At 46.9% G+C, this 13,290-nt stretch overlaps 1 protein-coding gene across 2 annotated transcripts; it reads right to left on the reverse strand.

Moving 5' to 3' along the window:
* Positions 1-206: 206 nt before the first annotated feature.
* On the reverse strand, positions 207-13,142 carry LOC119400945 (uncharacterized). Of its 2 annotated transcripts, XM_037667824.2 has the most exons (5): positions 12,913-13,142; positions 9,241-9,288; positions 3,154-3,189; positions 1,784-1,922; positions 207-351 (listed from the first exon to the last, which is right to left on the reverse strand). In XM_037667824.2, the coding sequence occupies exons 1-5, from the start codon at positions 12,997-12,999 to the stop codon at positions 344-346; spliced, it is 318 nt and encodes a 105-aa protein (XP_037523752.1). In that variant the 5' UTR covers positions 13,000-13,142; the 3' UTR covers positions 207-343. The 2 variants fall into 2 exon arrangements, with proteins under 2 accessions (XP_037523752.1, XP_037523753.1); XM_037667825.2 differs by lacking the exon at positions 3,154-3,189.
* Between the last annotated feature and the right edge of the window lie 148 nt (positions 13,143-13,290).

Raw genomic sequence — 13,290 nt, forward strand, 5'->3', positions numbered from 1 at the left:
CCGGTTGATAGTAATGCTAACAGAATTTTTATCCAATATACTACCTCTGATATTTTTTATTCCTAAAAACATTGCACTAGTGTGACGAAGCAATGTTTTGAAAATGTTCTGTAGCCCATGGGGCGAAAATATTTGCTATTGATAGACTTGTTGCTAAGGTCAATTTATACACTCGTTTAACTAGGAATAAAACATGGCCATTCATGGTACAAGATCTCGACTTTATTCGATTTGTCTGCATTCTGCGCCGCCATTATTGAAACGAAAGAATTGACGATCGCTGTTAGTGCCCATTTCGCATCGAATTGCATCCTGTAGTTGAATGATGACATGTTTGTCGACCTCATCGACCTGCGAATATGAAGAGAACAACAGTGTGCGGATGATTTGACGTACGATCCTTGTAAGTCGATTCCACATATTGCTCAGGGTGGATTTTTCGAAATACCGCGTAACACGAGTGGAATCGAACACGTTAATGAGTCCCTTAGGTTCAATGCGTTCGAAGTAGCATGAAAAGAAAGTTATGCAGCATAAGGGAAGACGGACGCAGCTCTTGCTATGAACAATGCATAAATGAAACCACCTATACAGTACGCTCGTACACGCGCGTGTCAAAAAAAAGCAAAAAAAGGGGGGGGGGGACATCGACAACCACCCCTTTTTAGCACAAAGCCACAAGGACATCCATGCGGATTTCTCCGATAGAAATCGTCTTAGTTGCCGAAAAATTCGTCCTGGTCTTGGGATCGAACCTGGGACTAACGTATTTCGGGGGTGAACGCTTTACCAATTGAGCTAACGAAGAATTTTTTTCTTTCATGCAATTTATTACAAATGGGCGTAATGCTCATACATTCCGAAAAATACTCAAGGCCTCCTCTACAAGCGTACAAAAGGTGTTGCACGGAAAGAAGTTTCAAATAACACCGTGTCCTAAAAGTGTATTGGAGCAGTGCAATTTATGAACAGTGAATAGCTAGCAAGTGGCAGCACGAATGCGAATTAATCGACAACTCGAATTGATTTCTTTGTGGTTTCGCGATTTAAACGGGAGGTTGTGAATGGCCCTTTCTTAACCATTCCACCATCTTGCGGGATTCCGCAGAACTTATTTGCAAAAATAGAGCAAATACAATACGAAAATTCACCAAGCCACCATGTTATACGGCAAGAATTGGTACCCTATATCTCTGTCGTGTTATAAATGCTACTGGAAGAACACACAATTACCCGCAGGAGAGATACGAACCAACCTGCGAAGACTCTGGTTCGGGTACCATCTGCGGCCAGTCGTTCGTTCCACCTACTGCGGACGTTGAGCTGCCCAATGCAGTCACGCGCGCCCTATCGTGATAGGATATCTTTGTACGTGATGTGTTCTCACATCTCTGTCAGCAGAAGAATTGATGCCTGGGCAAGTTGGAATTGGTTATGCATGTTCTGTCAGCGTTGAAGCGAGAGACAGCTCGAACCTAGCTGCAGCGACACTGTTTTGAAACTGAGTGTCCGCGGCTCTCTCCTGTCATTGACGGTCACGTTTGCCTGTGCACACTCACCTATGGTTGTTAATTTAGTTAGTAAGCGAACATATGTTTCGAAGTTTATACGCTAAATATTTTGCATAGCATTTATAGACGTCGGCTGGGGGTGCCAATGACATGCCCATGATAACGTTCCAATTTGTTGCTGTCGCATTCATTGCTTCGTCTTGTGGCGAAACCGTGACTTTCTATAGTTATTTTTAAACCTTCTCAATCCTGGACACAGGAACAGAACTCACATGACCCAAGGCTCAGGTACTGGTCGCCAATATCTGTCATGCTGTCGGGCAAGATGGCAAACGCTCCTCGGATGACGTTACAAAGGGTGTCTCGAGATATCTCTGCCGGGCTTGAGTTCAACACGTACTCTACAAGACACTGCAACATAGAGTTTCATGTATGTGCAGGCAACCAAAATTTGGGGGTGATCGAGCGGTAAATGCGAGATATATTCGCTAGCATTACATTTAACTACATGTAATTACGTTCAACCACTGTCTTGTGGAAAATCTTACACTGGGCAAACGGGCCGTCGCCTAAACGACCCGTTGCGGGAGCATGCGTGCACAATGAAAACAGGAATAGGCAGCAACCTTGCCCAACATTCCATGAAATGCGGGTGCACGCCACGCTTCGGCCAAACAAAAATACTCAAAAGACAAGAACCAGTGCACCAGGGATATCTATGAGGCTCACGTGATCCACACGCGCAATGAATCAACTGTTAGCATGGCTTCTATAGACCTGCTCAAGAAAGAGCATGATTATCTAGACCATTGAATGTAATCTTCGCGCATGTACTAGTAAGAAGGCTATCATCAGTATATTTTGTTCATTGAATTCGTTTTCCCGACAGTATAGATTCCGCTGCGGCGAAATAAAAACTCGTTGTCAGTCAGCGCTTGGTCCTGTCCCTTCTTTCTTTGTCCCGTTGTAGCGCTATTTATCAGTATGTACCAACAAGCCCGCATTGACACTCTGTATCAACTCATTGATAGTTCATGACAGTAGGATGTAACTGCAAGCAGTCGATGAAACAACCAGCGCAGCAAGTGACAACTTCCCATCAGGCTCATAGGAAATACTCCGTAAAACCGCACCTTTTGGGGGTTTATGTCGTAACCAAACAAAAGGTTCTCATTGATTTTGTTGCCTATACTACATACTTTGACATTTGGAGCTTGCAACTTTTCTTTCAAGAATGCTTTTTCCCTCTGATTACACTCACTCCATCCCAGCCCGGGAAGTATACGTTGCGCGCCTAATAAAGGAAAGGAAAATACATGAACAGTTGATGAGATGAAAGAATCCTTGAACACAGGGTGCCGATGGAGCCAAGGTTTTGACATGGGATCGTAGCTTCTTCAACGCTGCAACTGGGGGAATAGGAAGGGGGAAGTTGCTGCCTTGAAGAAGACAGGACCGCTTGTTGAAACCTTGGTCCCCGCGACGCCCCGGGCTCAAGAATATTTCATATCATCAAGCTTTCATCTTCCCCTGAAAGATGACATATGTTGTTCAGGGACTGCGTAAGCCCACGAGAGTGATATCATCTGTTGAACTACCGGCCCTACTTAGCAATAGAAATCAGTCGGATATCGATCCTTACCAGAAGGAAATCTACGAGAGATGAGATCACAGACTCCTGCAAAGGAAACAAGCAAAGTACGCTGAGGCAGTATCGTACCATTTTCACCATCATCATCGTCTGCAGTCTATCGCATTAAGGCGAAAACCTCAGATTCCTCATCAAATGCGAAAATTGACCAGCGCCCCTCGTGGCGGCGTCAACATGAATTATGCAAAAAATATACACGCGATGACGTCAAAGATTGCCATAATTTGATGACGTCATTATGAAACTATCATTACGCCACAGTGATTTCACATGATGACGTGATCACATGACGTCATAGCTTCCTAAACCGCGGGCCGATAACGGAGGCAATACAAAATCAGGTGAGGTGCCTCCGATCCTGGAGGCAGTGGGAAACCACGTTAGGTGCACAAAAGCTTTCGGAGGGTGGCGGGGCAGGAACAATACATAGAGTGAGAAGAAAAATAAGCTGGCTTTCGCCTTCCAGTCGTCTTAGGCGAATGCATAAGGGATCCTGAGAGTTTTTGTCCCCGCAGGACAAACGCGTTTCCCAATGATGTCCAGTTTACCCTTGTCTTACGCGAGCCAATTCCATTTTATGACCCATATTCGTTAATTTAATCACCCCACCTAACCCACTGACATCCTTGGTATCCATCTCTCGGACATCCTTGGTACACATCCCTTTGTATTCATTCCGCTGTTCTAGGTTACCACCATTAAGACAAACACTGCCTGACGCGTTGCAGACAAAAAAAAAAAGTATTGTCTTGTGCTACAGAAGTGGTCGTTTCCGCTTCGTTTAATCTTCAGCTTTGTTCAGCGTTTAAGCTTCGTTTCAGCTTGGTTTTAGCTTCGCGGCTTCTTTCTCGATGTTCTTAATTCGGATTTCTATCTGCAATTTGCATATTTTCTTCTGATAAAGAAATCCGGCTATAATAGGTTTACATATTTCATGTGCGCATGTCACTTAAAATTTCAACACGCTCGCCACGCTCCATTGTGAAGTTCTACAAACCCAAAAGTACTACGAGACTGCAGAGGAGAAGGGTATAGAGAAATTGTTCATTGGATACCCCGCGAATGCACCTCCCACTCTTCATTTTCTTTATTACTACAGTCCTAAAGGCTACATTTACTTACACTTACTTCTAAGCATACATTTACTACTAAATTACCTTTGAAGAGCACCCAGAGTACACTAAGTATATTACCAAATAAAGAGGACGGTACTAGCGTGCTAATTCCTACATACGCAACAAGTTGGATGGGTGACAATACTTTTCACTTTTTTAACTGGAAGTACTTCGAAACCTATCGTGTCCTTCATGTTTAGCCATTACGAAATTTGAGCAATTATGCCATCCTCCACAGAAACGAAGCCCTTGCCGAGAAAGTTCAGAAAACAGCGACCCTGGACGGCTTCCGGTTTTGTCTACCGACGCAGCAAACTAGCAATAGCAGGGAATAACAGCCTTTCCGAGTAGCCCGCAGACGTTCGACAATTTTGTCTGCGTCTTTAGCCAGATATCTCAAATAAACATTCTTCTAAATTATGCACACAATTATGATAGGGTTACTTCAATTCTGTGCGCCCTCCTTTTGTCCGAAAATGCGAAAAGATACTTTTACTCTGAGACAACCTCAGGACACGGTAGCCGCTTCGGTGTTACAGACCGATAAATGTAGTAACCGGAAGTTTCTTGGAGCAGAACACCTGCTGCTATTATCGCGATCGCGAAAAGTTTTCAAACAATAGCGACTGGTCTACTCAACAGAAATTTGGGGAGGGGCAAAGCATGTAGGCAAGGGTGTTTCAGCTCCACTAACGTGATACCTGCGGAGGGGCGAAGCATGCAGTCTGCGCTGGTGTCTCCCACAGCAATATCACTGTGGATGGGCAATGAAAGACAGAAGAAAGATTAGACACAGAGGCCCGCGGTCCGCTTTTAGTTAACATGCACGCTGCGAATCTTTATTGAACTACGCACAAGAGAAATCTACAACCAGCACTACATTGCAGGTCAAGATCCAGTGCCTACATACGCGGTGGCCGGTGAACGATTGTGCAGCGCGAGTAGTCGGTTTTTAGGGGCGTAGCTCCTTAATGCGGCACCCGTTCGTCCCTCGTAGTCGTAGTCGTAGTAGTCTTAGCGCGTAACCAGTCTTACGCTTTGACCTCCAAGGTGGTGCCGGTGGGAGATTTTTCCTGTGCGTTGTTGAACAATAAAAAATTCGCAGCGTGCGCGTTAACTAAAAGTCGAATTCTTCTGTCTCTCATTCCCCATTAGCAGCCATTGGCATGTTCCAGTAGGAAACGTTAGTAGAAGTAGAAGTGTAAGTGTTAGCTAAAAGCCGACTTCTTCTGTCTCTCATTCCCATTAGCAGCCATTGTTTACCTCCAAGGTAGTGCCCGGTGAGATTTCTCCTATGCGTGATTAAACAATAAAAATTTTGTTCAAAACGCCGTTGATTCATGAAATAAACCAACGAAAGACGCCAGATGTTTTGTAAAAGCAAAACGAAAGAACGCCAGCTGCTTAACGAAAGACGCCAGATGTTTTCTAAAGCAATGGTTTTCTAAACAATGAAAATTCACAGCGTACATGTAAAATTAAAGTGAGCTGCAAGTCGTCATAACTCATCGAACCTTTAGTATAAACGCGCCCGATCTCACGTCGGTGATGATGTACTGGGCAGAATTCACGGAAGATTCACGGTTTACCGATGAACCTCCGCAGCTTCGCCCACTCATCATCATTCACTCCGTGGATATGCTGTGATTTTTTTTTCAACTCCCTGACAGACGCTGCCTGCGTCGGCATTGTCTCTCGCAGGCGAGGGCGCGTTCTCGTTCCTTGCGAACTGGTAGTTCAGCGTTCAGCGCAGAAAGAGCGTTTCCAGTCAATACGCGCCGTTCGCTCTCTCTTCGCCACACGGCGAGCGCTGAGGTCTCTTGCGCTCAAGCAAATGGACCGTCACGACAGGACACGACGATGCACGCTCAGACCCCAAAGCGGTATTCACACGGGGGACAAATCCTCGGAGGAATAGAGGCGGAGCCTCGTGACGTCAGCTCGCGACGAAAATTCGCCACAAATGTCCCCGCTCACACGCACGGGGCTGAACGGAGGGGGATACCAGTGTTATCCAGACTACTCTTGTGGCTTGTACAGCCTGTTTCACCAGCTGCTGACGACGAGCTGCAGATGACCCCAGCATGCAGGCTGGACACCCACTGCCGCTCTCTGCAGGAGCAAGTGAAACAGGAGTGAAACAGGCCAAACAGGAGCCCGAAATTCCGCCATATCCCCATCAACGGGGGATCGCTCGTCCTGTCGGGGAAAAGGTCCCCGTGTCCTCCGAGGAGGCGCGGGGGTTCGCGTCCACTCACTAATCCGTGACGTCGCGGACACGTGATCCGCAATCCCCCCCGTGTCGCCCGCGGATTTCTCCCTCGTGTGAATACCTCTTAAGGTGCTTCGCCCCTAAAGACCCACCGAGTCCCTTATGCGTTCGCCTAAGATAACTCGAATACGAAAGCCACCTTCTCTTTCTTCTCAATCGATTGTGTTGATCCCCCCTCCTACCCGCCGCCGAAAGATTTCTGCGTCACTGCCTCCGGGATCGAAGGCCATCGCAAGATTTCTACACCTCACGTGCCTCCGGGATCGGCTCACCTATGATCAAGCGACAATGTCACGTGATGACGTCATCGTTTGATGGCACAAATTTTGGCTAACTGTGATGTCATCAGATTAATGATTTTTTGTAACCCTGTTGTTGACGCCTACGGTCACTTTTCGTGTTTGATGAGGCATCTGAGGCTTTTCTTTTCACCTAAAGACGCTTGTCACGGTATGTCCTTTGCTGAGTCTATGTTAGTCCTGCGCTACCAGTTCATCAAATGAAACAATAGGTTAACAATTCCCAAACAGATAAAGTAGTTTGCTTCCATAAAACTTCCTCTTGGGCTAGTTGGTGTTGTATCCCAGACGTCATATTTTTTAGCGCAAACAGGAAGAAAAAGTACGAACTGGCTGAGAAGAGAAGAAGACAGTGCACAGGGCAAGCTAGTGAAAAGGGGTATTGCGAAGCTTTGCCTCGAGTCTGCTCTGGTGAAGTCGTGTACGCACACTATGCAGGACAGCTTTCAAGTTGAATTAGCAAGGCTACGGGCAGCTGGTTATCCGTGCGCGGTCGTTGGTGCAGTTTCCCAAAACATCTTGAAGATGAGAGGCATGAAACCGAAAATTCCCAGTGACGCACGAGTGAGGCGGGGACCTGAAGTGGTACCATATATCCACAGGATGTCCCACAACCTTAAGGAAGGTCGCCAGCAAGCACGGCGTTTCTGTCGTGTTCTGCGCCCCTCGGAAACTGGGTGGCCTGTGCGCACGCGTATGCGATGAAAAAGAGAAGCATGGATGCAAAAAGAACCATGCCAGGCCGTACGTGAGGTGCGCAATAGGCGTGGTGTATGCCATACCACTATCATGTGGGAAGACCTACATAGGTCAGACCGGGAGGTGCATCAACGATCGTGCGCGGGAACATGAGTTGTCGTTGAAAAATGGTAGTAATGCGCATTTACCGGTTCATTGCGCAGCCTGCACGTGTGCACCGCGGCTAAGCGAGATCAAGATTCTGGGTAGGGGTGGTGATACCTTGGGAAGGGAGTTGCTGGAAGCTTTCCATATTAAGAGCAAGGGCACAGAGTGTATTAGTGATACGTCGATACATTTGTACGGCAACGAGTTCAGATTATTCAGGTCGATGTTCGATTAGCTATGCTACGACTGCGCGCATGCGCCTTAGGTGACCTGTCTTTTCCGTGGTTTTTTCTAAATAAAGCCAGTTGATGTTTAGCGCTTGCCCTGTGCACTGTCTTCTTCTCTTCTCAGCCAGTTCGTTCTTTTTCTTCCTGTTTGCGCTAAAAAATATGACGTCTAGTTTGCTTCCGTGTCTACAATAATTAGTGCAAATGGTGGCAACACCTACCCAAAATTAACCAGTGCGAACTATGGCAAGGTTTGGGCATCGGTCTGCACGAGCCCTGTGGCAGTAGACTTGTACTGAACATTACCATTTGTTAGTATTACACAGAACATCGGCCACTGATTAAGCATTACCATCCATCCTTGTTAGCTTCAGGTAAAACTTTAATAGGTGAATCTTTAGCATTAAACAGAACATGAGCATGTGGCATAATAGGTTTTCATTAGTCGGCGCAAAATAAAACAAAGATTGGCATGGAACATTAGTGTTAGCATGCATAAAATATTAGGGGTAGTGCTTCCTGTCATTACAACAGACGTGAGCGTTAGCTTGAAATAATGGAACACAGAAATAAGCATGGCATTTCAGCATTGGCGTCTCATAACACTGCATCGAACATGAGCGTTAGCTTAAAAGAGTAGGATTATTTTTTGCTGTTTGAGCTAGGGCACGATCATTGGCATAGGATTTCTTAGCTGTAAGCAACAAGGAAAACACTGGTGCCCGTACAACCTGATAAATTAGCATGGGTAGTTGACATGTTTTAGCCTTAGCAATATATCGCAATGAGACGGCAGTATATGTAAATCAAGGATGACGTAAATGAACTCATGCTCCAAACCACTGTTCGCTCCTTTTAACTGCGCGTTCGCGATCAACGAAAAATCCGAACTACTCTTCGTTTTAAGCGTGAAATGCTGTCTGCTCCCGTTGCCGGCCGCGTTAAAGTGTCGTTGAGCCAAGAGCCACCGCCGTTACAGGGGCAATCAAACAAGACCATATGGGCACTCATACGAGATCATGTGGGCCCCGTCGCCAGAACGAAACGATACATCCTGGCAACCCGACAAGAGTTAAATAAATGCGGTCTGTGGCAGTCCACCCTTCGTAGAGGACTGCACACACGATAGTTACTGCCCAAACTAATTGCGAAAATATTGCTTCAGAGTTCTTTGTGTCTATTTTTTATTTTCTGTATTCTTATATTTTTTACTGTACTTTGTGTAGCAAAAGGCAACCGTCACTTAGGCCTAGCTCTATTCATGGCCACCTCTAGTAATTAGACAACTGGTTAATGAAACACCTTCATCGCAAACTTACGTTGATCAGCTCTCCTTTCTTGCATAGCTTTGCTGTGTCGTCGAAGCACTGCAAAAAGAAAAGAAAATGTACACAACTTTACCATACGGGCATCGCGCAAGGCACTGTGGAGTTGCGCCGTGGCCTGCTGCAACGTGAATGCTTACAAACTCACAATAAGAAATTGGGAGCCCTTTCCCTAACGGGAACACGGGGGCAAAACAAGCTTGGCGCGTTCGTGCCTGACTTACTATTCTTTCTTTATATCGCGTTACGCAATGTTGCCTCCTAACTTCTTTCCCTCCTCCCTTCCGGGAGTTGGACCTTCGCCCACGCAACAATTCTATCGCTACAGGCAACAAGGACGCTCATGCGTGAAACAATGAGATGTAACCCTGGAAGGCAACAACGAGATGTGGCAATGCCGAATGACAAGTGACCTCGAATAGAGATCAGATGCCATACGAGAAACAGCTGATCGCCGACAAGCTCACAATCGAGAAAGCACCAGTTATTGCAAAATGGCGCATGCAAATATGCATATGACCGACACATCTTCCAGGCTCTCATATCTTTATAACCCGCATTCGGCGAACTGCGCCGCTGCTGTCACCGAAATCAGTAACTCATACAAGTTTCGCTTGAAGGGGTACTGACACAAAATTTAGCGGCCGAGATAACCTGCGGGATCGATTCCCGGGAACATGCGTATATCATCTGCAAAATACCAACAGCGAATATAGCTTGGAAGGTATTTTAAATGCATTTTGAAGTTTTGTGAGCGATCGACGCCCACGCGCTACTGACACCCTCGAAGGTGACCCTCGGTGACCTCCTACTTCCATCACGTGACCACGCTGCAACAAATTATGCTGACGTCATAGCCGCCATCTTTTCTTGCCGCGTTCGCTCCAGCAGCCTACCTCTCGGCGGCTGCTCGCGAACCGTGCGGAAGTGAGTCAGTTCTGTGTGCTGACGTGATCGAGTGCTGCACTCGCTAGGTGGTGACGGTTGCACCCGGAGGCGCGTCGTTTTTGAAACCGAAACTGACACTGGTCGGTAATGAGGAGCCTGTAATTAATTATCTGTTGCGCGCTGCAGCAAACTATGTGCCGCGTTATGAATAACAGGCCCCCAGGAACACCTTGCAGCGAAAAAACGCAAGGCCAAAATTTTTGTGTCAGTACCCCTTCAATCAATATACGCTTTGCGGAGAGCTCCAAAATCGGTCTGGTAATGACCTTAGAGGGACACTAAAGCCAAATCACAATTTATGTCATAGTGAAATGTCAATGTTTGAGAACGCCTAGAACATCAATATTATCAACAGCAGTGCTCTACTGCACGAGAAATTAAGGTGCGCGTAAGACACGATATGCGCTACCGTTGGGATATTTAGGTATGAGCCCGATTATGTCAAGAGTCCCGAGTAGTCGGAATACAATTATTCGCTAGTATTCAAACTCTTTATAATAAAAAATAAGATTCCGTGCATCACGAGACGTAATAAAATGCTCCTTGCCCGTTTCTCTTTGGTCCATGGAAGTAAGAACTTGGCGTTACCATGGCGAACGGCGCGGGTGGTTCAATAGTTCCCTTTTCACCGGGATGCGCTCCGCTCAAGCGGTCGCATCTCAGCGGTAGTTTCCGCTAGTGTAGTCGCATTCTCACACCTGTTTTCGCAAACCGGCCCTCTACGGGGCTCGGAGCCAAATGAGTCGTCAGGCGCATTCTGCACGACTCCTCGGAGAGGATGAACTTTGGCCCGACGTGTATGACACAAGTGAAGCCTGCGCACTAAGATTTCACGGGATAGATGGGTTGATCGTGTCGATGGGTTTCCGCGGCACGACGCACCAGCTGCGCAAACAGAAGCTCACTGAACGGTGCCAGCACAAATACACACGCGCACATGGGGCGCCCGTATTCCCGCACTGACGGCCGGATCACATGCAGCTTCCCGCCACTACACAGCAGTGTCCGAGTATCAATCTCTTCCGCGGAAAACATCGCATTACGATGCGAGAAGCAGCGGCCAGCAAGCAAGCATAACAGGAAGTATTCTTCGTGCGTTTCCAGTGGAGGTACATTGTTGCCAGATAACGGAAGGTACTGGCCTAGCGCCCGTTAAAAGAGGCGTTGGCAAGTTCTTACGTCACGACGCTCACGGAGCAATTGCTTATGTCAGAGGCGGGTGGTTTGAATTGCTCTAACAGTATGCGGACCACTAAACCGCGATTTTCTTTGAAACCAAGCATTTCCTTGGCTCTAAGCAAGCACTACGAGGTTTCATGAATGGTATTTGCAAAGTCCGCACCGAGTGGTATATTGCGTTTATTGTCCCTTCAAGGAAATGCGCTAAAGGCCCACTGGATGTTTAAAGAATTCGTCAAGAGCATTTCAGGGTCCATACGCCAGAGCCTTTGCATCCGTGACCTCACGTTAAAGCAATCAATTCTTTGCCGCGCTGTAAAGCAGCTCGAGAACGAGCTCAAGTCCGAAAACTAATACCTGGGGTTTTACGTGGCAGAACGGCGGTATGATTCTGAGGCTAGCCGTAGTTGAGAGCACCGGAAATTTTAACCATCTGATGTTCGTTAACGTGCACCGACATCGCACAGTACGCGGGCCTCTAGCATTTCGTCTCCATCGAAATTCACCCGCCGCGGCCTGTATCGAACCCGCGACCTTCGGGGTCAGCAGCCGATCACCACAACCGCTGTACCAACGTGGATGGACAACTCCGAAAACTGGTGCCAGCATATCAAGCAGGCTAAGTAGTTCTTAGCTAAGTAGCCAGCTAAGTAGTTCTTCTAAGTGGTACCTTCGAGTTCGTTCGAAATGATGTGCTTACATGGCTGAGATAAAGAATGAAATGGCAAATAACACAACAACGGAAACAAGAGCGCTTCACTTCGTCTCAATTCTTCAGTTACTTGTTTTAATCTTTGCGCAACTTTGTCTCAGCCACTGAAAGAAGGGTAATAGTTCGAGGGGCCCGTTTCTTTGTTAGACACAAGTAAATTAACGAACAGGCAATTATGCCAAGGAAAGCTGTAGTGTGATGACTCTCACCTAAACTGAAACGAAATAAAGTGGACGAAAAATCACCCTTTCCGTGGGTAGGATCAGAACCCACAACCTTCCAATTACGCGTCAGATGATCTACCAATTGAGCTAAGATAGAGGTTGCTCCGTCGTCCACTTTGCAGGGCATTTGTGTTCGCTTAATTCCTGGGAATGCTAGCCAGCGCCTCCCGCTGACAGGGCAATTTTTCGTCCCCATTGATTCATTTCGATTTAGATCAAGATCCTTACACAACAGTTAAGAAAGAACAAATAAAGTCCCTTGTGCTTTCCCTGGCTTAAAGAGCCCCTAAACCACCTCCAATCATTTTTGCAACATTTCAAGTAAACGCGCCCATCGACTTCAGAATGCAGTCATGATCAACAATGGCAAACGCGGCATCGCTACGAGCCGCGGGCGTACCACAAATTCCAAGAAACAATCTCTGGTCCTCTCCGGGCCTTTCAAAATTCCCAGCGTTGGCCGTGACCTCACTACTCGCGTCTGGTCATTTCATTCACAAAAATAACCTGTTTGTCACAGGCAGTTATGCAGCCAGTTAGAAGCTGTCTCGGCCAGTTATGCAAGATCGACCAGCCCAATAATTGACCCTTCTATGTGCTTACCTTTCCGAAGCTGTTGGGAAAACCGATCTTGATTGTCCCATCACATATTTCATCGTCCTTCTTTGGCTTTGAATACTTCGAAGCCATCGACCAAGGATCAAAAGGCGCTGAAACAGGCAAGGTAATCGACGCAGAAAACGTTCGGTGTGGGGCAGACAACTTAGTAAGCACAGTCGACCTCTTCTTTAGCAGTGCTGCGCTAGCGTGTACTAGGCCGCCTGTCAGCTCCTTCTGTCGCGAAATGACGAGATCAGCAAGTGTAGCGCATGCGCATCAAGTTCATTCAAAACGCAAGTTTAATCTGCTTGGTTCTTCCCACCGGCATGGCACTGCCCCTGTCGCGATTAACTTAGTGGAACGTTCCCTGTCTATCTGACA

Source organism: Rhipicephalus sanguineus, chromosome 7, assembly GCF_013339695.2.
Source record: "Rhipicephalus sanguineus isolate Rsan-2018 chromosome 7, BIME_Rsan_1.4, whole genome shotgun sequence".
Classification (NCBI taxonomy): domain Eukaryota; kingdom Metazoa; phylum Arthropoda; class Arachnida; order Ixodida; family Ixodidae; genus Rhipicephalus; species Rhipicephalus sanguineus.

Excerpts from the sequence above, each read along its gene's own strand:
- LOC119400945 (XM_037667824.2), bottom strand. The coding sequence starts at position 12,999 with ATGGCTTCGAAGTATTCAAAGCCAAAGAAGGACGATGAAATATGTGAT. Across the intron at positions 3,190-9,240 it reads AGAAAGGAGAGCTGATCAAC|GAGTCTGTGATCTCATCTCT; the intron begins GTAAGTTTGCGA and ends TTTCCTTTGCAG. Across the intron at positions 1,923-3,153 it reads CTCTCGTAGATTTCCTTCTG|TGTCTTGTAGAGTACGTGTT; the intron begins GTAAGGATCGAT and ends TCTATGTTGCAG.